The 25606-nt window shown below is 38.3% G+C and overlaps 1 protein-coding gene across 1 annotated transcript in view; it reads right to left on the reverse strand.

Moving 5' to 3' along the window:
* The window catches only part of STAB2 (stabilin 2), a 125387-nt gene that overhangs the window by 53249 nt on the left and 46532 nt on the right, over positions 1-25606 (reverse strand). The window contains exons 23-44 of the mRNA XM_075856671.1: positions 25066-25246; positions 23338-23431; positions 22471-22629; positions 21263-21358; positions 20879-20974; positions 20605-20652; positions 19755-19891; positions 18270-18384; positions 17532-17609; positions 15440-15538; positions 15200-15307; positions 13987-14118; positions 13221-13349; positions 11132-11188; positions 10897-10992; positions 9763-9958; positions 8941-9036; positions 4223-4268; positions 3387-3463; positions 3113-3238; positions 2828-2901; positions 2369-2440 (exon numbers count right to left, since the gene is read on the reverse strand). Coding sequence (XP_075712786.1) covers positions 2369-2440; positions 2828-2901; positions 3113-3238; positions 3387-3463; positions 4223-4268; positions 8941-9036; positions 9763-9958; positions 10897-10992; positions 11132-11188; positions 13221-13349; positions 13987-14118; positions 15200-15307; positions 15440-15538; positions 17532-17609; positions 18270-18384; positions 19755-19891; positions 20605-20652; positions 20879-20974; positions 21263-21358; positions 22471-22629; positions 23338-23431; positions 25066-25246 — 2312 coding nt within the window. The remainder of the gene's footprint in view (positions 1-2368; positions 2441-2827; positions 2902-3112; positions 3239-3386; positions 3464-4222; positions 4269-8940; positions 9037-9762; positions 9959-10896; positions 10993-11131; positions 11189-13220; positions 13350-13986; positions 14119-15199; positions 15308-15439; positions 15539-17531; positions 17610-18269; positions 18385-19754; positions 19892-20604; positions 20653-20878; positions 20975-21262; positions 21359-22470; positions 22630-23337; positions 23432-25065; positions 25247-25606) is intronic.

The raw sequence follows: 25606 nt of genomic DNA on the forward strand, positions 1-25606 counted from the left end.
CGGCAGTCAGTGTGACCGCTGTAGCCTGTGATTTGCCTGTGATTGGCTGCAGCGGTCACATGGGATGAAACGTCATCCCGGGAGGCCGGACTGGAGGAAGAAGCAGGTAAGTTAACTTTTAATACTATTAACTCCAGCGGTAGTCACTGTCCCGGGTGCTGAAAGAGTTACTGCTGATCAGTTAACTCTTTCAGCACCCTGGACAGTGACTATCCCATGACATCGCCTAGCAACGCTCCCGTAATTACGGGTGCACACACGTATCCACCCGTAATTACGGGAGCCCCATAGACTTCTATGGGCCTTCCCGTGCCGTAATTACGGCCTGAAATAGGACATGTTCCATATTTTTCAACGGCCCAGGCACCTTCCCGTAAGCAAACGGGAAGGTATCCGTGGCCAATAGAAGTCTATGGGCCCGTGATTACAGGCGTTTTTACGTTCGTGTGCATGAGGCTACTGTGACATCAATATGTATTATCTCTGTTCTCTGAAATTATTGCATGCAGTATCTAGTTTTATGACTGTGTTTATTATCCATGTTCTGTGACTTCACTGCATTAATTAACGCTACACTATGATATTCATTACATCTGTACTGTGACATCACTCTGTATATTATCCCTGTACTGTGACATCAATGGGTATATTATTCTTGTATAATGATGCTGTGTTTATTATCCCTGCACTGTGACATCACTGTGTTTATTATATCTGTACAGTGACATCACGGTCTTTGTTATCCCTGTACTGTGAATTTACAGTGTGTATTATTCCGATATCTTTGTGTGCCTCATCCATGTTCCTGTGACATAACTGTAGAGGCATTCCTGTGTAGTGACATCACTGGGTGCATATCAGGGGTTTAAAGGGGTTTTCCTGGGATGTGAATTTGTTTTTGTTAAGGGCTGGAAATGAAATAAATAAACCAAAGAAGCAATACTTACATATCCTTGCCCCTGGCAATCCATCGCTGTCGCTCAGGCGGTGGTTGTTTGCATACACATAGCATGTAACCGCTGCAGCCAATTCGAGGGCTCAGCGGGACTCACTGGTGCCAAATATTATTTCTGCCATAATGTCAGAAATACAACATACGGTGGCTGAGCCCTCTGATTGGCTGCAGAGGCTACATTCTACGTGCATGTAAATGACCACTAGGAGTGCCGCCGGAGCGACAGCTGGGGCAAGGATAGGCACGTATTACTTTTTTGGTTTATTTAATTAAATTTTCCAGTCCCTAATAAAACATTTTCACATCCCGGATAACCCCTTCAAGTATATGTGTAGTTGCATTTGGGAATTAATGCCTGAAGTGGCCCAATGAAACCCTGCCACATAAGAGAATACTAGTAGTATATACTATAAATTGCAACAGATTTTGCATCAGGGCCGAGAAACTTATACCACTGTTTCCATTAATACATGGAAGCAGAAGCAATTCTAGAAAATGTTGTGGTAACACAAGTAAACAACATGATTATGGATTTTTCATACATTGCCACACAAATAGCAGAACAAGAACATGTTGCATTTTGAAAAAACTACTGCATTTCAGGGGATATTTATCAAAACTAGTGTAATGGAAAAGTGAAGCAGTCGACCATTGCAACCAATCGACCATAGCGGCTGTAGTTTTCTAATGGGCCTTCATATTTTTCAACGGCACGGGCACCTTCCCGTAAGCAAACCGGAAGGTACCCATGGCCAATAGAAGTCTATGGGCCCGTAATTGGGGCTGAATAAATTGGGGCTGAAATCTGATTGGTTGCTTTGGACACTTGCTGTACTTTTGCTGTGTACCAGTTTTGTTAAAGCTTCTATGTTTTAGAAAACAAACAGCTCTGGGCCACAGTGTGAAAATAGGATTTTGAAAAATCCCATTCACTAACATACAGTACATCATCTCACCAGAAAACAGGAGAACCATGATGTCTGAAAGGTCCTTACAAGTCTATCTGAATTAGTGTTGTGTAAGTAAAGTTTAGTCATAGTAAGTACACCTTGGCTATGTTTCTCAAGGGGACCTCAAAATAAACGTATATCAGAGTTGTTGTTATTTTCCTACATCAGATCAGTGGCTGGAGTAAAGATTATACTCCCCAGAATGTAAATCACCAGATCAAGCTCTATGCAGATGCTGAACCAGCAGATAGGTTGGGAGATTTAAGCTCTAAAGCTTGCAGTATTGTGAATGCAGCTGTGAACTGAGACAGACTGTAAAGCAAGAGCAGTACAAGATAAGTAAAAATGTTTTTACGTTACTCAACCTTTTATGTAGACTAGATCTATATGTAAACTGTAAAAGGAGAATCTATGCTTTAATACCTCAAAACAGGTCATTAAATAAATCAAGCATTATACTCACAGATAAGCATGGGTTAATAGGACTGCATTTTTTACCATCTCCACTATATCCTTCCAAACAATTACAGACAGACTATAAACAAAGAATATAAATATGGTAGACATTAGATATAATTCGACATGGGTGCACCCAATAAGTTTACAACCTTATTTCCCATGTCTTTTCCTTCATTTTACCTCCAGGAAGTATACAATCCAAAATGATTATGTAAAATTGATATGTCCATAGAGATCTACAGATTTATGCAAGAAGAATAGAGAATTTCCAAACTAGAAGAATGGGGGTAATAATAAAGCAAGAATACAAAAAACAATTGGAGGCTGTAATTAGTTTTACTAAGTATTGACTGACAGGATGCCCAAACATTTGCACATGACAAAATGTTATATTTTATTTTTCTCCACTAAATATTCTACATATGCTAAAGAAATAAACAGACAACACTTGGGTATACCTTACCTTGTCTGGACCAGTTTTAGTACACTCCGCAAATTGATCACAACCGCCATTATTCACAATGCACGGATCAATCTCTGTAGAAAAACAACACCATAGGCGCTAAAACAGCCTGGCAAAAAATTCCATCTACATGTGTATATGTAAGTGTTATGGAAATATAAACATGTATTAATATATATATATATATATATATATATATATATACACACACACACACACAGTAAATACATGTTTACATTTCCATAAAGAGCACCTTAGTATATTCTGATGAAAATGAATACATACCCATACAAACTATCCCATCTCCAGTGTAACCTGCTTTACAAACACATATCCGGTTTCCAGGAGTAGTTTTTCGACATTCTGCATTGGCTGAACATCCTCCATTGCTTACTGCACAGGCATCAATAGCTGAAATATTACACAATAAATCAACAAAGTTACACAAATGATGACATTAAGTTATAACTCATGCTTTTTTTATAAATTGCATGGGGTAAGTGAGGAATATACTGACGACAGTCATATGTGAGGATATTCCATTAGACGCTATGTTTACCTGCGCATGTGGTGCCATTTCCCTCAAATCCAGAAGAGCACTGACAGTAAGCGGTGCCATCCTCTTTCTGAAGACAGCTGAAGAAAACGATAACAATATAAGTGTCCTAGCACATCTACATGACCGTAACTTGTTGCTGATATTTTCTTTGGTATGTAATAATCTGTGATTGAATAGATAGCGACTGAAAGCCTAAAGCTCCCTGGGCTTGTAGCCTAAAACATTTATCTGCAAATTTCTGACATTTTATGTCTAATTAATATGTCTCTACTCCATTTCAGGATTGAATGTGGCTCCCGACCAGAAGTTAGATTTGAAGGTGTCTCACAAGGTACAAAAAGGGTCGGGGACTTATACTTTACAGCTAATACCTACTTCAATTCAGTGCCAACATTATAGAATTCCGTACAAATGGAAAAATTACATACATGTTACCTAGTTTTTTTATTTTATCATATTGCATTTTATCTTAAAGATCTGTGTTTATGTTATATATAATATTATAGCTGATTATAAGCCTTTCCATCATAGTTCATGTGTTTATGGTGGCAAGAATAGCATAGTCTGCAGTGCTATTCTTGTCATCAAAAGCACTGGAACCCCGACAGAAACCTGACAGGATTTGTTGGGATCTGCTTGAAGACCAATCTGGCATAGCTGTCTTGGCTCCATTAAGAACACAAACCATGACGGTCGTGTAAACGAAGCCTAACAGAGATGATCTGTAAAACAGGAGCTTTCATATACAGCTGCCCGGTGTATAACAGTGACCCAAATCATTAATTGCATCCATTTATTAATTTACTTTTCACAATAGGCAGGCAAGGCATACATACTTTGCACTAGTGTGGCAGATTTTATTGCATTTATCTTCTGTGATTGCTGAAAAGAAAATATCAAGAATTAGATAATATACATGGACTACAAGTTTTAAATGTAAAGAGTATGTTCTTCATTGAGCGCCATTTTACATTTTATATATAGATATACTCTATATATAACTGGTAATTACATTGAATTTCATATTTTGTACTCATCCTGAGTTGTACCCTATATTATAGTTCTTTCAGTTATGGGAAGCAGTCAACAAGCTTGTTGACAGACACCCCTGACAGCTTCGCTGAGATTTCATACTGCACTGGAACGGTTAATTTTCCTAAATCAAATTATTGTGGCTGTTGTAAAGAGGGCACTTTTTTTCCAGACATAACAGTGGACCCTTTGGGTTGTTATAGGATTTGGCTTAGAGCATATCTCAGGTGTTGAGTCTAAAGCTGGCCATACAGTTCAGATAGCTGTCAGCTGAATTCTCATTCAGCCAACAGCTATTCCTCCCGACCCCCATTCACGTGCAGACACGGCGTACATGTGTTCTTAATAGGGAGAAGGAGTAAAGCCACTGCTCCTCTGGCAAACAAAAGAATTGGGCATGTTGAAATCCAACACGCCCGACCCGTCTTTCCCCGACATCTGCTATCAGAGGAGAGTTTGGATAACACTATACATATTAGATGGTTGGCCAGTCAGGCCAAAATCAGCGGGTTCGGCCAACATATATCTAATGTGTATGAGCCCTTGTGATCTTTACTTTGCTTCAGGATTTTCTTCAGGTCACTGTCCCCAGAGTAATTCCCTAAAGCAGCAGCTGATTAAACCATTGTGAACTTCGGAATTGTGGACAGTCTCTGAGTTGTATGTGGCAGACAGGGCAGGCAGACTTAAATGCAAGGCAATTGCTCAGTTGCAGGAGGGGAGAACGAGGAGGGTCGTGAGAACAAGCGGAGGCACAAGGTAACACTAGCAGATGCATACACCGAGGCAGGTCACAGATAGTTAGATACCTAATTGATCAGGCAACTTCATGATGAGCTGAGCTAGAATACATAGCCAATGGTGCCTGTGACATGACCAATAGGAAATCTTTGCCCGTTAAATCTAAGTGAGTGCACCCATGCCAGCCATGACCATATGATGGCATCAGAGAGGAACAGCAGGACAAAGCATAAAAAGCAGTCATGAATCATGTGGTTATCAAAGATTACAGCTCTGAAACCTCAAGACTTGTGAATGCAGCTCTGGACAATATGTACTGGACTAAATGTATTTACAAGTTTACTTAACTTTTTGTGTAGATTATATCAGTATGTAAACTGTGAAATGTTGTTCTAAGGTATGCTTTAACAAATTAATTGCATTTAATTTCCCACATAGGTTTCTCTCAGTTATGTGTTTGTAGTAGATCTCAGATAAATATCCCATACATCACGTCTAGGTATAGACATTTTCTTGAGTTCTAAACATACAATACTTTGTGAACCAGTGTAAAAAAAGGATGAATTCAAAACATGATACAATATCCCAACATACCTTGCTAATACATTAATAACATTAGCTGTGTAATTTAATTCATATGAATCTGTTTTAGACACACAAAGCCTGGCCACTTACTAATACAGGAGCAGGTTGAAACACCACTTCTCAGCAGGATGCAGACAGACCGCCATTGCAGCATAGAGGGAGATTGCACAGGAGCATATACTGATAAAACAACCACTCACACGAATCATATTTATGGGGTGGGTGGCAGCTTAATATAGACATTGCCCAAAGATAAGTGTTCCAGTCGCAAGGTTGTGTATAATGCGCCATGCTGGCTTACAGCCTATTAGTTACGCCAATCATATTCCAACAGACGGGCTGCCCAGCACATATCAGGTGCGCTATACCAAGCACTGATACACTATTCTCCCCCAGAATTAACAAGGCCTGTCTGCATCCTGAAAAAAATGTCCATGATAAACATGAGGTATTAGTTTATATTTTGGCCAAAATACGCAAGCCCGCAACCCACGTCAAGGGTCCTCACCGACTTGCAAGTCCCTACACTGAACCGCTTCACTACCACATAAAAAATCGTCACAACAAAAAAGGGACATAAATTAATTTATGTCCCTTTTTTATTGTGAATCTGTTTTAGACATAAAAAAATTAAATAACTGAGCATAGGTAGCTAATATTGTAAAATACGTGGCACATCAGACATAAAGAATGGAATAGTGTATACAATATACTACAATACTTTTCTAGAAATGCAATATGCTGAAAGGAAGAACACTCTGAGCCCACTAGTGGACCTGTTTATCATGGTCTTTTATTGGTCAGTCATTCAATGGACCGGTAAACATGATACTGATGTTGATATGAAAACCTAGAAACATCTGTAAGCAGCAACAAGCAACTACATTTTGGACAAATAGTGTCATTCCTTAATCAGCTGCAAGTATAATATAAGATATTCTACGTACAATAATTCCATAATGAGATATATAGGAGATACAGATGTAGCCAACTTTATCTTGACTTTTAACGCATTATATACACAGTGGCAAGAAACTTTAACTTGACTTTTTCAATGATTTTCAATGGCTTTTGTTGTGTGATATCACGCTGCAGCAAGTTCTCAGTCAAGATAAACTTGGCCACATCTGTAGCTAGATAGATAGATAGATAGATAGATAGATAGATAGATAGATAGATAGATAGATAGATAGATAGATAGTGTAAAGGATCTGCCAGGCACAGCTTCGGGGTTAACGCCCATAGATAATCAGTCTGCACCTGCTTCTATGTCTGTGAGACTGACTCCATCTTCCACCACTCAGGGTGGCAGGCTTAGGAGTGGGAGAGCCTATCACAGCCTGGCCAGACGGAGCTAGCTCCCGCCCTCTGTCTATTTATACCTGCCTTTCCTGTTCCTCCTTGCTTGTGATTCTTCTTGTTTGGTTTCCTGGCCCTGCTGCAGCTTCTGAACTATTTGACCCTGCTTCATATTGACCCTGGCTTACTGACTACTCTCCTGCTCTGCGTTTGGTACCTCGTGCACTCCAGGTTTCACTCGGCTTGTTCACTACTCTCCTGCTCTGCGTTTGGTACCTCGTACACTCCTGGTTTGACTCGGCTCGTTCACCACTCTTGTTGCTCACGGTGTTGCCGTGGGCAACTGCCCCATTTCCCTTAGCTTCTGTGTACCCTTGTCTGTTTGTCTGTCGTGCACTTATTGAGCGTAGGGACCGTCGCCCAGTTGTACCCCGTCGCCTAGGGTGGGTCGTTGCAAGTAGGCAGGGACTGAGTGGCGTGTAGATTAGGGCTCACTTGTCTGTTTCCCTACCCCCATCATTATAGATAGATAGATAGATAGATAGATAGATAGATAGATAGATAGATAGATAGATAGATAGATAGATAGATAGATAGATAGATAGATAGATAGATATGTTGAGCAAGTAAGATAGAAAGAAAAGAATAAAGATATGAGATAGATAGATTAGATTACAAGAACACGAGGGAAGTATATCAATTGTAGCTGAGAAACTATATTCCCAACCTTAATACAACAGGTTTGTTGGTTCGGAGCCTGAAATACATTGGCACACAACGTGTGCTGCAATTTTTAAACTGAAATATTTCTCGATAGGAACATAAATAATATAATATTAATGGAAGTTAGTCAGTTGAACTATTTTTGTCAGCGGAAAATCATTGCCGTGTGTCTGTATTTGGCTAACAAGACTAAATGGATTTATCTGACTGAAGATGCCAGTGTGACATGATAGTCGCCAGGCTAATTCTGTTTGATCAAAGTCAACTATGCTTACTGTGTGGCTCAGCCAAGATACTCATTAAATCACCATTTCTTTGATGTTCCCTGATTCATGGAAGCAAAGGGGGAAATATTGTGCCATGTGTCTCATTCATATTAGGGAATCATTCATCATATTATACTATTCAAATAAAACATGTATCCTACACACACACGCACACACACACACACACACACACACACACACACACACACACACACACACACACACACACACACACAGGCAAACACATACACATGCAAACACAGCACATACATTCATGAATGCACCCACACACACACAGCATGCTTGGGACAAACACACACACTGCACACACACATACACACGCATTGACGCACCAACACGCTTAGATGCACCCACCCACAAAACGTACACACACACACAGACACACAGAGCATTCATGCACGCATGCGCACATCCTACTATAATATAGGGTCTTCAGATGCAGCCCTTAAATCCAGCTGAAGGCTGCACATATTATTTAAACACCATTAGTAGTAATAATGAAGCTCTCACCCCCCAAAAAACATTCCAGTACATAGATGTAAGAGGGAAGTCAGGGGCCACAGGGTGAGCACCTGGGGCTCCATGTTGCCCACGGGCCATTATTACCCTACCACTAATGTAAACAGTCCTCCAACTGGTAAACTGCAAACTGACCGATCTAAACCAATATATTGTATTTATCTCATTTGATCTTTCAGACATGTTTTGGTTATAAGTAAAACCTGAAGAAATCAGAATCTACTCCTGAGCATCTCATATTCTAATAAGGGAAATGATTTACTGGAACACACCCTAGGACCAATTTCAATAAGTGGTCCCATTCTCAATACATGGTCTGCACATCTTGAAGACCCAGCAGACCATCAAAGGATGAGACCTGAACTTACCTGTGTCACATTTAATACCTCTCCAGCCAACGTTACATTGACATGTCCCATCTCCAGGTATCCCTTCATTGCATTTTCCATTGACACAAGTACATTCTGAACACAAAAGCAAATGTGGTATTAGCATAAGAAATAGTAATGTTTGTAAGATACTACTTATTAATACTACCATATGAGTAGGACTTTAATTGTTAGAGCTATAAATTATGGAAGCCGTGATTGCTAACGTGAAAGCTAAAACGTCTTAAAGGGATTCTGCATTAAATACAAAGGTGTGTGAATACATGCAGTTTGTAGTAAATCCAATTTTTTGTGGGTATCACACACTCCCAGTTAATATACACTCTAGAGCAGGGAAAAGAGGATGAGCAGCACGATCATGCATGCAGAAGGCATTGCTGAGGAGCAAGTGCAACAAGTAACTAACTTTGGCTACACTAATATGGGGAAACTGGGGCATCTGAAATAGGAGCATGCAAAAAATTTGGAGCGGTTTCCTCTGCTCACCATATGTAACATGGTTGCAAAGAGGAATTGTGAGGCAAGTGCATGCTGATGACAGTAAGAAGCAAATTCCAAAGGGGTAAAATGAGGTCTATGGTTAATTTGTACAATTACAATGATGGTTTAGGCAGGAGCTTTGTATTATATCATACTACCAATATTAACAGGATGTATTTAGCAAAAAATGATCCATAGCATCCATGAAGAATGGTAAGCTTTGTATGGTTTCTGTTCATAAAATAGAAAAGTTTTTTTCTTTCATATAACTTTTTTCAAATTTTTCCCCATATATATCCAAATCCACAAAACAATGCGTACCTTGATCACAGCGTGTCCCATATTTTCCTTTAACACAGGTTTCACATGCTGTTCCAGTATATCCGTCTTCACACTGGCACACTCCAGTGCCATTAACACCATCCATGCATATTCCATTTCCAAAACATGGGTTTCCAGCTTTTCCAGGGCAGGATAGACACTGCTGACCAAAGAATCCTGAGCAACACTCTTTGGTCTGCACAGAAAAATAACAATAAGATTATTAATTCCTATAATACATTTCTGATGATTGTTACATAAAATTATGCCCAAAAATATGTTACCAGATCTATCTATTACATCTAATATCTATCTATCTATCTATCTATCTATCTATCTATCTATCTATCTATCTATCTATCTATCTATCTATCTATCTATCTATCTATCTATCTATCTATCTATCTATCTATCTCATATCTATCTATCTCATATCTATCTATCTCATATCTATCTATCTCATATCTATCTATCTGTCTATCTATCTATCTATCTATCTATCTATCTATCTATCTATCTATCTATCTATCTATCTATCTATCTATCTATCTATCTATCTATCTATCTATCTATCTATCATCTATCTATCTATCTCATATCTATCTATCTATCTATCTATCTATCTATCTATCTATCTATCTATCTATCTATCTATCTATCTATCTATCTATCTATCTATCTATCTATCTATCTATCTATCTATCTTTTTTTGTATCTATCTATTTATTATATTTCTTGTTCAACAGATATATATCTTGTATTTATCTATCTATCTTTTTTGTATCTATCTATTTATGATATTTCTTGCTTTACAGATATATATATATATATATATATATATATATATATATATATATATATATATATATATCTTGTATCTATCTCTCTTGTATCTATCTATTGTTTGAGGATAACACGGTACTACACAATTTTTTTTTACTGTACTTTGTATCTATCTAGTTATTATCTTTCTATGTTACTTTCTCAACTATCTATCTATCTTGTATCTATCTATTATCTTTCTATTGTACTTGCTCAACAGATCTATCCATTATCTTTTTCATTATGTAAAATATTTATAAGATATAGTATGCAGTCACAAGGTTAATTCCATACATAAAATGCTTTACTTACAACTACAGTTTTAACACAGTTGAATTGACATCCAATAAAGATGAATCTCTTCCCCAAGTTATATCTTGTGTATATACATGCCTTCTTCACACTAACCTGAAAATATAAAAGGGGTGAAAAGGTTGCAACATACTGAAAATACATTAATAATCATAAAGAAACAGGACTCACACATATGTATGTGTACTGCAATGTTCTGCCGGTGAGTTAGCATTGACATTTTTTGTATCCTTACCGTAGGTTGCATGTTTTTGTCACAGACAGGGGATAATGTGCAGTCACCACATTTGCTCTACAAAAAATATATAACAACGATTAATGCTATTTATTCATTTTACATTGTTTAAATATATATCCACTTCTGTAGAGACTTAGAAAAATAAAGTTTTTAATTTCAATCGTAAATGTTTATTTCTACTGAGATCTCTAGAGTTTTTACAGTGCTTGTCAGGTGGCACAATTTAAAGGAACACACCAGTAAAAATGATACTTTGTGTTATACCTAGTACAGGTCCTGAGGGGGTGGTACATGACACAGGGATTTAAAGATCACCAAAGAAAGAATCCGTGTGTCATGCGCTGCCCCCTCTGGTCTTTCTCTAGACATAACATCAGGTTTTCTTGGAGTGTTCCTTTAAAGTCCTTTCCAGTTTTATGTAGTTAAAGCTTAAATTTTGCATAATGAAAACTCATCCAACTTTCTAAAGGCCTGTTGACATCAGCATTGGCTTTCCGTTCCAGGGTTCCGTCGGAGGTTTCCGTCGGGTGAACCCCGCAACGGAAAGTCAAACTGAAACCACAGCTTCCGTTTCCGTCACCATTGATATCAATGGTGACGGAAACATTGCTAATGGTTTCCGTTCGTCACCATTCTGGCAGATTTCTGTTATTCTGATGGAATCAATAGCGCAGTCGACTGCGCTATTGATTCCGTCATTAGAATGGAAACCTTCCGGAATGGTGACGAACGGAAACCATTAGCAATGTTTCCGTCACCATTGATATCAATGGTGACGGAAACGGAAGCTGTGGTTTCAGTTTGACTTTCCGTTGCGGGGTTCACTCGACGGAAACCTCAGACTGAACCCCGGAACGGAAAGCCAACACTAATGTGAACAGGCCCTAATTCACTTTCCTCCCCATTTCCAAGATGTTTGTTTTAACAGGTACACGGCTCGTCACAGTGTATCAGAGCTTTCCCTTGTATTGGGCCTTGCACCTCTGGAAGGTTTTCAGCCACTAAATACACCGTAAGCAATTACTGTTTCTATTCAAACAGAGACCTTGAAAATAGTGAGGAATTAAAATACAAAGTTAAATTTATTATACAATGAATATATTTACATAAAACCAGAAAACCCTTTAATAATGAGTTAGGCACAAATGTGCATGGAGCATAAAATAAAAATAGCTCTGTTGTATGTTTTGGCACTTAGTTTGCCATTTTCATGGTGACAACGTAGCTGTTGGCATGAAATAAAGAACCCATTTTTATTTATATCAGGACCAGACAGTTATTGAGGTGACAATGAGAAAGCCCAGCTATATACATGATTCCTTTCCTTAAAATTTAGGATTAAAGAAGTTCTTTAATAGCTCATCCGTTAGTTACAAAGTAAAGTATGTTCACATTACAGAGTACAAAGAAGATTACTAATGGACAAGAACTGTATCTGGATTATATCTTCAGAGACATAAAGCGAATGACAAATACTTCCTAATATATATAAAATCAGCAAGCACGTTGCATGGTATCTTTCAACAACGTTGGCAGCCACGCCACCAGCCAAAAGTATAAAATTGACGACGAGAAAAGCAGACAGTCTGGTTGCCTAGGCAAGAGTATGGCGCCAGAATCCTCTCCTGCGAAGCAGGAGCACAGCGCAGTGCAGGAATGGACATATCATTTGTGCTACCTGTGCAGCTGCATAAGGGCCCTGCACACTAAGGTGCCCACTACTACTTCACAAGAAAACAAAAATAGTACTTTCCATTGAAAATTACATTGCACATGAGTGACTCTTACTCAGTAATGATTCTTACCCATGACTCATATTAAACTAATGGATTGGCAGATTAGTGAAGGATTTTCTGCAGAACAATGAAGTAGGTTGTCCATAACTAGCACCCCACACTCTTCAAACTTGGTGACGGAAACTGAGGGGCCCATACATTGTTCTAGCATAGGGGCCCTCTGCTGTCTCTGTTTAACCCGGGTTACAGTGTTAACATTTGTATTTCATTGATAGCAAAATGATACCACATTCAGATATGAATTATATAACAAGACCTTATATATCTTGTAGATCTCAAGTTATCATTACCATAGCAACAGTTGTATCATTCATGTCACATCTGTTCTTCTGAATTTCCAAAACTTTCCCTAATCCATGGATAACTCCTTTGTCAGTTGCCGCATTAGTGTAATTTACTGGTGCATCATTAACAAAGAGCTGGAAGACAAAAAAAAAAAGGTTTCATTTGACGTAACATTATTCGACAATGACGCAACAACACTTCACGTGTCCTGACTGTGCCTGTTTTAGTTTATACTTGTATTCTCTATGAAACAACAAATCTGGAGCATCCTCGTTGTGCCGTTCCTCTGTTAATCTTTATTATCTAACTCTGAATAAAATTAGGAATAATTTACCTTATATATTATTTAGTTTATTTAATTTATTTTTTTCTATATTCATTTAAAACATATACAGTAATTACAAAATTAGACTCTGTTCACATTTGCATAGGAGGCTCCATTAGTGGCCTCCTTCGCAGATCCGGCAGAGCTATTGTTTCCGGTAAAATCACGGACACCCTGATGGAAAGCCGATGGAACCCATTAAAGTCGGGTTCCGTTGGTCACCGGTGGTGTCCATGATGCAATGAAATCATCCTCTGATGGAGCAGAACAACTGAATGACCTATGCAGGTGTGAACCCTATTATTGAGAAAACTTTGACAATACTGACTTTATGATGCAATCCCTGACCCTGTAAGTTATGCATGTACTATATAAATTCAATGTTTGAAATGTTATCTTTTGTTTAAAATAGTTCTTTTGAACAAAAAAGTCATCTCTGACTTTACCTGGCCATTATGCATAAAAAATCCGACTTGAAATGAGGTCCCCAGCATTGTTTTCCGATGCAAGCCTTCCAGCATATCATTCTTCATTAGCTGTTGTCCTAGTATGATATGATATTTTATTGTATCTTCATCCTGAAATTGATTAGAAAACCTGTTTCAATGTTTTTATTTCTGGTCTATTGACAGTACATGGTGTACCTCCAGCCAAACATAACAAAATTGGCCTGTACTCTGAGTCCTATGGAGTAACTGTGTGCAGTCTCTCTCTTCTCCTGCCTTTAATATCTGACACAGGAAGAAGTTACTTCCTGTCACTCATATTAGTTTCTTTGGGGCTAATATCTCTGTCACCTGGTCATCAGCAGAGCCTACAAACTGTGTCTAAAAATAATCACTTCTGGATTCTTCTCCCCCCTCTGTCAACTTCTCCTGGCAATGACAACACTTCCACGGCTGTTCCACTCCCTGTGCCAGAGACATGCCTACGTTAAACGATGTGCTGTTTCATATAGTCACTACCAATAAATACACAGGTAAGCGCTTGCAAAATTTAATTCATGTAGTGTTTTAAACAAAGTGTTTGCCAATTCAAGATATGGGAATGCATAAACTTTATTCATGTACATAAGTGGTCTGGAAACTGTGGCTCTTTAGCTGTTGTGAAATAATTCCCAGTCAGAATATAAATGGGCAGCCCATTGGATTAGGGGTAAAACATTAATTTGTTTATGGAAAAAAAAATTTGTAGACCCTATGAAATTGAATGTTTTTGTTTTTTTTAGACTACTGGAAATGTGCTTTAAGTTTCTTTATACAAATGACTCTTTCTGGAATTGTAGATGAGAGATGAGGGCCTGTAAACAACTTCAAAGTGTGCCGGCTCTACTCTAGTCAAAGAATACAGACTGCCATAAACAGCACCTGTGTTCTATTGACAGCACCAGGAGGATAGCTGGAAGGTATTTAGCCTTGTCAGGGAAATTCTATGGGCTGCCCTGATTTATTTGGACACGGTATAAAGCTGTTTATCTGGACACTTGTATTCAATATTTATATGGACTCTGTATAAAACTGTTTATCTGGCTGCTATGTATTTTTCCAATGCAAGGCAAATTTTTGGGGCTCCCTATGGTAATATGTATCTGGTGCTGTTTCAGATGAAGTAGCTTAGAGGGAACAATGATCAGGCCTCTAACTGTAAAAGTTTACTCACCACAGTGGCTGGACTTTTATTACGGATAAAACTGTTGAAAGCATCATTGTGTGGTGCAAACACTGTGTACGCATCTGCAGATTCAATAAGTTTTGACAGCCGATATTCCTATGGGAAATAAAATATCTGTCATCTACAATATCCTTGCATATATTTACTTAAAAATAGTCAAGTTACTATAAAAAATTATAACAAGTATATGGATAGACAAAATATACACTCATGTTGTATATTACCCACAATTATATAGCCACGGAAGATGGAGTAGTCCGGCATCTGATCAAGCCTGGTCATCAAGTCTGGCAATTGCCCAGCAGTGAATGGATCAGGGGTTAAAACCTACAAAACAGATCGATCCCATCATGAGCTATGTTAACTTTGTTTTAAATAATCAAAAAATAGCATTAAAGTGTACACCCAGCCAACAATGAAAAATTCACCATACTTCTGACTCTTTATGTTCAATAACTGTACTCTAAAATTAAAGTACCTTGTGTTTCCGACACAGGAAGAAGTTACTTCCTGACAGTTTTATTAAAATCTTTCATCTGGTCACGTACAGTGCACACAACACATCTACCAATTTTCAGAAAGACAAAAGAGGAACAGTCCTGCAGATTCAGGGTGCAAATAAAGTGACTATCATTAACCCCTAAACCAACCCTAGGTAAACATGTGTGATGTCATTTTTGTAGAAAGTTGGCAAAGTCGGTATAATTGGGAGAATTTTGTTGTCTACCTGTGGGCACATTTAGAAACCCCCTGTTTAAAAATCCTTTTGCCCCTGATATTAATAGGCCTCATTTCTTTTTTAGCCTAAAGGTCCATGTACACGGATGTATTACAAAGCTGTTTAGACGGCTTTGTGGCTATATTGTGGCCAGTTGTAGTAATCCTTATCTTGACTCTGATAACTTAGCACACTGCAGCAAGTTACCACTTAAAGAGGCTCTGTCACCAGATTTTGCAACCCCTATCTGCTATTGCAGCAGATAGGCGCTGCAATGTAGATTACAGTAACGTTTTTATTTTTAAAAAACGAGCATTTTTGGCCAAGTTATGACCATTTTTGTAATTATGCAAATGAGGCTTGCAAAAGTCCAAGTGGGTGTGTTTAAAAGTACAAGTCCAAGTGGGTGTGTATTAGGTGCGTACATCGGGGCGTTTTTAATACTTTTACTAGCTGGGCGCTCTGATGAGAAGTAACATCCTCTTCTCTTCAGAACGCCCAGCTTGTGACAGTGCAGATCTGTGACGTCACTCACAGGTCCTGCATCGTGACGGCCACATCGGCACCAGAGGCTACAGCTGATTCTGCAGCAGCATCAGCGTTTGCAGGTAAGTCGATCTTACCTGCAAACGCTGATGCTGCTGCAGAATCAACTGTAGCCTCTGCTGCCGATGTGGCCGTCACGATGCAGGACCTGTGAGTGACGTCACAGATCTGCACTGTCACAAGCTGGGCGTTCTGAAGAGAAGAGGATGTTACTTCTCTTCACAGCGCCCAGCTAGTAAAAGTATTAAAAACGCCCCGATGTACGCACCTAATACACGCCCACTTGGACTTGTACTTTTAAACACACCCACTTGGACTTTTGCAAGCCTCATTTGCATAATTACAAAAATGGTCATAACTTGGCCAAAAATGCTCGTTTTTTAAAAATAAAAACGTTACTGTAATCTACATTGCAGCGCCTATCTGATGCAATAGCAGATAGGGGTTGCAAAATCTGGTGACAGAGCCTCTTTAAGCCATTGAAAACCATTGAAAAAATTAAAGTTTCTTGCCACTGTGAATGTAACACGTTAAAAGTCAAGTTAAAGATCGCTACATCTGTATGTGTCCCTATGATTTTCTATGTAGGCACAAGGAGTTTTTTTTTCACAGATTCATATGGAATCCATGAGAAAAAAAATTATCACATGTTCCATGCCATATTATGTCAATGCTGCTAAGAGAGAGCATGCATACGGGCCCATAGGGACTCTGTGTGCTGCTGTATTTAAAATGTACATGTATATCCTATTATATTTCATACTGTACATATAAGAGCAAGACAAACACTAGACAGTAATTCTAGTAACATTCTGTGGCAACATCATGACACGGATTTATTATCACAATTAATAGATGGAATAACATCAGGCAAATTCTGAGTTATAGGGAAATTATGTCTTGACATTGGAGTTACTCTTTAAAAGAAGGTATTTTAAGGCTTCAGTAAATGTTGTCTTATCTAAGTGTGCTAAGAAACTGGACATTTTAAAGGATTTAAGTTTGACATATATGCAGAACTGATTGGTGTTCATGGCTTTCGAAACATTCATTTACCTTGTCAATAAGATGCACCACTCCATTTGTAGCTACTATGTCACCGACAACAAAGTTAGCACCTCCGATAGTAATATTCTAAAATAAAAGAAATTATTTCCATGAAAGCTATATGGATAATAGGGAAATTTAAGGAATAAGTAAGAAATGTACCCAAATTGTACCCTTCATGGGTCAGGTTGCAAAACACATAATATGTAATCTGCGATTGTATTCTGGTGTCGCTACCAGAAGACCAGCTGTGGGTAAAAGGAGCTAAAAGCAGTGATTCATGTTGTTCACCTCAAATTTTTTGGCCTACGTTTGACGTTTACATCAGGAAAAGCTCCCCATTTAACTCAGGCTGCGATGAATGCCTAGCAGTAGCATCCGTCATCCATAGGCAAAAATGGTATCCACTTAACGAATACGTCATGAACTCTCAAAAAGGTTTTTTATTAGGTATCGGATTAACAGACAGCATTGTAGCCTATGGGTGACACATAGATCCGTCATCCATAGGCTATAATGGAATCCATTTATTTGAGAAGTCATAAAAAGCTATTAGAAAGCTCATGATGTATCCGCTTAACGGATGCATGTAACGGATGTATTCGTTTTTTTTACTGGACTGGAGTGTTATTGCATATTCTTTTTTTTTAAGCAATATTCCGTACTGACAAAGGCCATAGTAGACCCGAACTAGCTATCCATATATCTGTCGAACTGTCTATCTTCTTATAGAGTCTTGTAACTTACCCCATTTTCTTTATAAAGTTGAAGAAAATTTCTGTTAAGAGAAGTAGCTAATAAATCAGATGAGGATAAGTTCTTGATATCTTCATATCTGTAGATACCGGACAATATATGATGTCTAGAAGTAAAAACATTAAATTTAGGTAAACGAACTCTGACATAATTTGTATAAATCACAGTAGACCGTGAGATATATATATATATATATATATATATATATATATATATATTGTAAAGGGTTTGCCAGACACAGGTTCTGTGTCGACGCCCGGGGTTAATCAGCCCTCATCAGCTCCAAGGTCTCCTAGAGTGACGCAATAAGCTATCACTCAGGCTTGCAGGCTGAGGAGAGGGAGAACCTATCACAGCCTGGCCTGACGGTTCTAGCTCCCGCCCTTGGTCTATTTATACCCTCACTTGCAGCATGTTCCTTGCCTGTGGTTGTCTGGTTTCCTGGCTTTGCGATTCCTGCTATTCACCTGATTTACTGATGTTACTTATTGACCCTGACTTGCCTGACCATTCTCCTGCTCTGATTTTGCTACTACGTACTCCCCTGGTTTGATTCGGCTCGTTCACCACTGCCTTTTGCTCACGGTGTTTCCGTGGTAAACTGCCCCTACTTCCCCCTTTGCTTATGTGTGCCCTTGTCTTGTGTTGTCTGTCTTGCACTTACTGAGCGCAGGGACCGTCGACCAGTTGTACGCCGTCACTTAGGACGGGCCGTGCAAGTAGGCAGGTACTGAGTTTTGGGGAGATTAGGGCTCACCTGTCCGTCTCCCTACCCCGATTCATTACATATATAGTATCAAATTTATATGTGTTGTTAATGAACAGGTTTTTTTTTTAGAGAATTATAAATAAAAAAAAACACCCTTGCTTTCCAGACTTTGTGGGACTGTCGTTTACTAGTGCATCTTTTGTATGTATTCTTTGGTGTATCATTTTGCCACATTTTGGATTTAACTTTACACATGTTACTATTTAACATGCGTCTTATTACTAGTACCTCTGATGAAGCCAGTAACATGGCAATACACGTTGGGTCCTCGCATCCTCATTGAGCCATAGGCATAAAAACTCGATTCTTCCGGTTATCGTCAGATCTTATATTTTCTACTAACATGCTAATTTGATATTGTATTGTTATTTATACATGTTGAGCTTGCATACATGTATGTAATGTGGACATTTTGTGACATTTTATATTGCTTGTGACCTGTGGTTTGTTACTTATTTTTTCTTCCAAGATTTGTCCTTTAGCCCAACCAGGGGTTAGGACTTGGGTCATGTTTGTGCATTTTTTAATGTTTTTAATTTTTGTCTGTTTTCCGCGAAATTTTTTTTTATGCTATAATAAAGAGACTTTACTTGTATGAGTGGGGCAGTCCAGTATACGTGTGTTCTTCTTCACTTCTTATAAATAAAATAAATACGCATGACAAAAATACTGACAAGAAGAACTGATAAAAATAATTATCTACTTACTTTAGTAAGGTTGGTGCATTCTCTTTTTTCAACCAGTAAGTCTTATCCTCCTTCTTCATATTGTCAAATGCCCGTCGAGATGGGATAAACAAAGTGACATTTGAAGTTTCAGAAATTAAGGATTTTATATCGGGATCCTGAAATGGAAGCCACAGAGTCAGATTGTGTGACTGAATATGACTTTCTTCAAACATGTGGCAGTTTATCATCTTCTCTAATAAACCTTTATATTATTGTATACTCTCATCCGTTATGGTTACGGTTCTGTGCAAGCTGCGTTATATTGAAAATAAACATGGATGGTAATGAGAAATGTATAAAGTTGTTCTGAAGCTTTATTATTAATATAAACAGATAATATTATCCAATTAAAGGGGTAATATGCGGCAGACTGCTGGAAATGTTTAACAAAAAAAATTAGAGAAAACTATGAGCAGACTGGAACACTGCAAAAGTAGAGTGGTAGGCTCAGCACCCATAAAACTAAGTGTCCCTGAGATCCAAAGTTCTCTTAAGGGTCCATGCACGCAGAATTGACGCATGCACAGGCCCTGTATGGCGGTTAAACAAGGACCCTTTGGGTCTTTTTTGCAAACTCATAGACCCTCCAGGTGACGCTGTATGGTTCCTCTGTGAGGCACTATACTTTCCACTAGAAGCAATGCTTCTAGGGGAGAATACCTCCGTAATACAACATAAAAAAGGCTGTTTTTTTCTGACGGATTTATGTGTTCTCCACATACCTCCAAATTAAATTGGAGGCACATGGAGGTAAATTATGGGCCCATAGTAGGCTGTGTTGTACAGATCCGTAATAAATTTGTCAGGCCTTACAATAATGTTAACTTACGTTAATCCACTTATAAAATTCCGAAGCTTCTGGAAGCGATGCAACCACCTTAGACCAAATAAAAGATAAATATGTTATAATAAGTATGTGTCAAAAAGTCTTAAAAAAAAGAGGATACATTAAAAAAAGTAAATGGAATATAGAACGGCTATAAATGGCATTTTAAGTGAAGATCTACTTTTAGATTTGGTTTTATCATCTCTAGATATCAGTAATAACAATAATAACTACAGATATTTTGTTTTTCAGATGTTTCAGATTAATGAATACTTACATCTGCTACACTTCCATAGCATATTTTTCCATCGCCTTGATAGCCTTCTTTACAAACACAGTCCCAGAAACCAGATGCTACTTTTTGACATGTTGCCTAAAGAAAAAAAAAATATTTAGCCAATATTTCTCTATCTAGCTGATCTGCCCCATACAGTATTTGCTGGGTAATACTTATGAGAGCTGCAGTACTCAGAATTGCCATGACTGTCTTCATCTACCTAATACACCTATAATATAATTATATATGTACATTTAGCTGTTGGGGCTGCCTGTATAGTGCGAGGAACTGAACCTGAGGACCATTTGTAATGCAAGGTTACTACACTAATAAATCCAAATGATAAAAATACTTAAACAAACAATTTTAGCGTATGAAACCTACCAGAAAATGACACTTTTCAATATCTCCTAGACAAGTGTTCACCGGCTCACACTGAATCCCATCACCTCGGAACCCTTTCTTGCACTCACAGTCACTCTGTATGAAGTGCAAAAACAAGAGTGGCAAAATACAGCAGTTAGGGGATTGTCTAGTTATTAATTTTCTTCTTCACGATCAGATCTTAATACATTACCTTTCTTTATATGTATGCAGACAGGTAGATATATAACCAACATTTGGACAAAACATTTTTCCATCCGAACCCTGAATTCTCAGTTCTACCTGGACTAAAGTTTGTCATAGAAGATGTTGGCAGATCTGGTACATTTTGGTGGGATGTGCAGCAATCTAAAATTTGCCATATGCATTAAATAACTTATCCTTTTTCCCCATGAGCAAAACAATGCACATGTTGTCGAGTTTATGGCCAGCTTAGGTTTTATACAAATTAGTAATACAGGTACATTTTTGTGCCCAAATAACGAACGCAAATCTTGGCCTGAACGCAGGTCTAATGACCCGAACTAACTTATTTCAGGTCAATAGACCAGCTCTCGGACCAGGATTTGCAGTCATGTGCCTATATTACATTCGTGTGAAACTGGCCTTGAACGGGTTTTGTGGGATTCATGTATAGGGATTTATTTTTTATCTTAAAATGTGGTGAAACATTAATATTCTTACCTTTTTAATTTTGCTTTGATCCTGCGTTGCTGTTTCCTGACAGTTTCTGGTCATTGCTGTTTACAAATTGTATGTAATGACGTGACATCTATGGGACACATTATGTCCTCACATCACGTGACCATGGTGGCCAATTGCCAACCATCTGGTCCATGCTGAAGTTACATCACATAGCAGTTTTCTGGCACAATTGCACTGAAAAAAATGGTGTTCAGACTGAACACAATATTTATCAAGCTTCCCCACACACTTTTTCTGACACTTGCAAAGTATAAGAAAAAAGGGGAATGGATTCAAAGTCACATGCTGTGCAATTGATTTGCCAAAAACAGCTACTGCGATAACTTTGTACTGGCGAACTGCTTGGTGATATGCCAGTGTGAATGCATATGCCCCATTAAAACCCTGCTAGCGGTTAAGGAAGCACTAAAAATTTAAACTAGAATTATTATACTAAGAAGTATAATATATATTTAATACTGCCATGAGATACAGTATATCATGGTAGAACATCAGTAAATTACCTGGCCAGGACCAATATATAAACAAGCAGCATTTTGGTGGCAACCTCCGCTGTCTGCAAGGAGACAGTTATTAATCTCTGAGCAGTCTATTCCATCGCCTGTCCATCCTGCTCGACACACACACTTGAACTTTCCTGGTCCTGTTGGAATGCACTCCGCCTGCATAAACATATCAATATCCATGTCAGTGCACACATAAGAAGCTTACTAGAATTATTAGCAGGTTACATAGTAATGGAATGCTACTAACACACAACAGGTCAATAATACAATGCCAACAATATAGACTCACATAATAAAATCATACATAACCAAAAATATATGAGCGGTTGGTAAAAGTAAGTAAAACCTAAAAAATTAGAATAAATCGAAATCACAAATAACATATGATGAAGGCGGCTGCATCATTTTAGGAGTATGTTCACACGCTAAAGTAAAAACGGCTGTAAAATACGGAACTGCTTTCAAGGGAAAACAGCCTCTGATTTTCAGCCATTTTTAAAGCATCAAATGTTTTTTTGATGCGTTTTTTGGAGCTGTTTTTGGAGCTGTTTTTCTATTGACAGATTGAAAAACAGCTCCAAAAATGGCTCAAGAAGTGACATGCTACTTCTTTTTATAGAAAGTTTTTTTACGCGCCGTTTTTTCAAACTGCCGCTTAAAGAAATACCCCGTCTGAGCGAAATGCCGTTTTTTCCCATTGAAATCAATGGGCAGATGTTTGTAGGCGTTCAGCTTCTGTCTATTCAGGCATTTTTCAAGGCGTTTACGCCCCGAAAAACGCCTGAAAACACTGCGTGCGAACATACCCTTCTACTGCATGTAGAAAACAATGCATATATTTATTTGGGAGAAATACCAACTCACATTAACACTGCAGGGTGATCTGCCAGAAATCATACAGGCATTTGTTTCTATGCAATTTATACCATCGCCTTCATATCCTAATTTACAGACACAGCTGAAAGACAAGCAGATTTATTATATAAATAACCAGCCATAGCTAATATGTATAATAAAAAATTATGCCATTTTCTAATATACCATGCATTTCAATCCCTCGCCATATACCGTCTTTTTTAGACTATAAGACACACCTGACCATAAGACGCACCCAGGTTTTAGACAACAGAAAATAGGAAAAAAATAATTTGTTAAAACATAATTTATTCTGTTTCACCACATTCTGAGAGGCAACACTTTTTTATATTTTCGTCATCGATTGAGGGCTTATTTTTTGCGGGACGAGCTGCAGTTTTATTGACACCATTTTTCTGGGGATATGTCATAAATGTCCTTCATAGAAAAACCCCTATAAATGCCACGGTCACTATTGACCGTGGCATTTAACTAGTTAAAGGGGTTTGCCATAAAACACATTTATCCCCTATCCACAGAATAGGGGCTACATGTGAGATCGCTGGGGGTACGACTGCTGGGACCCCCAGCGATAAGGAGAACAGGGGACTGAAAGTCACCCAGAGCGCTACATCTTATCTGTTCTGCAGCTCCATCGAGATCAATGGAGAGCCTCTTGTGCATGCGCAGAAGAATCCCATTGATCTATATGAAGCTGCCGGACACAGAATGCGGAAGTCACAGCTTCTCATGCAGTGCTCTTGGTAACCTTCAGTCCCTGTTCTCCTTATCGATCACACATGTATCTCCTATCCTGTGGATAGGGGATACATGTGTTTTATGGCACAAGCCCTTTAAACTGCCAGGAACGGCGAAATTGCTGTTCCTGGCCGTTAGAGCAGCGTGTCAAAAGCTGACATCTGCAGTGTATGGAGCGGGCTCAGCACGTGAGCCCGCTCCATACATCAACCCCCTCCAGCTCCATGATGTGCCGGCACGTCATGGGTCGGGAAGGGGTTAAGTAATGAAGCGGTCATGGGGCCTGGCGACGCCGGGTACCTTGACTGCGGACTATAAGACGCAGGGACTTTTTTAGCAAGATTTATTCTTGCTAAAAACTGCGTCTTATAGTCCGAAAAATACGGTAAAGGTATTTTCTTGCTTTCAGTGAAAGAAAACATTATTGTTTACATTTTAAGGCTGAAAACCCTTCATGAGCTGGTCCTGCTTACATAGCTGCTGGGATTGTTACAAGGTGTCAGTATATCTGACAGATTTGGAGCGCATGGAAGAGTGGGCAACAATTGCCAAGTCAAGATGGTCCATGCTGATAGACTTCTACCCAAAGTATTAGTTTAAGGGTGTGCATATTTATGCAAACACATTATTTTTGTTCTTTATTTTTATTTTTTCACTCTAAAAGATTTCAGTTTGTTTTTCAATACAATTGTAGAGATTATAGATGACATTAAAGGTGGAAAAAGTTCTGAAATTACTCATCTTGGACTGATTTTGTAACATAACAAAAACCTGGCATTTTAACAGGGGTGTGTAGAATTATATCCACTGTATATAAGAATATATGTAGCAATAAATATCTTTGCTATAAATCTGCTGACACACATTAGGACCACAAGAAATAAATTAGGACCACCTTTTTTTAGATTTTGTAGCTCGGATCCTCCAGACTGTCTGAATAGTTAGCTGTAAATATAGTATTAAAATACCGAAGAGTACCTGGGCGAGCCGTTGCTGTATTCACAGTCTGCATGAGCATGACAGAAGGTGACAAGTTGTCCACAAGAAGAAGTCATCCGATCACAGAATTGTCCTGTAAATTCAGGTTTACAAGATCCACTCAGGCAGCTGCCGTCACTGTCTATATGGTTATTGCATCTCCCATGGATGCATCCACATTCTAAGTCAAAGTAACATTAAATTAGAAGTCTGATCCTTCTTTTTTACAACTTTAGCCTATACATAGTCACTTGCAGACTTAAAACTATTTAGAAGACCAATACTGATGTTTAACACAACTCTCAATCAGAAATACGACAACAACATAGTCCAAAATCGCCACAATTTCTGATGTTTAAAAAAAATAAAAAAATAAAATAAATATATATATATATATATATATATATATATATATATATATATCAAAATATTTAAAAAAAAACAATACAATTGGATGCAGAAAGGATGAATATGTTTCCACTTATTTAAAGACCATTGGGTTGTGCAGATTCTAAGTGTTCAGATTAAATCAGCACTCTAT

Source organism: Rhinoderma darwinii, chromosome 3, assembly GCF_050947455.1.
Source record: "Rhinoderma darwinii isolate aRhiDar2 chromosome 3, aRhiDar2.hap1, whole genome shotgun sequence".
NCBI lineage: Eukaryota > Metazoa > Chordata > Amphibia > Anura > Rhinodermatidae > Rhinoderma > Rhinoderma darwinii.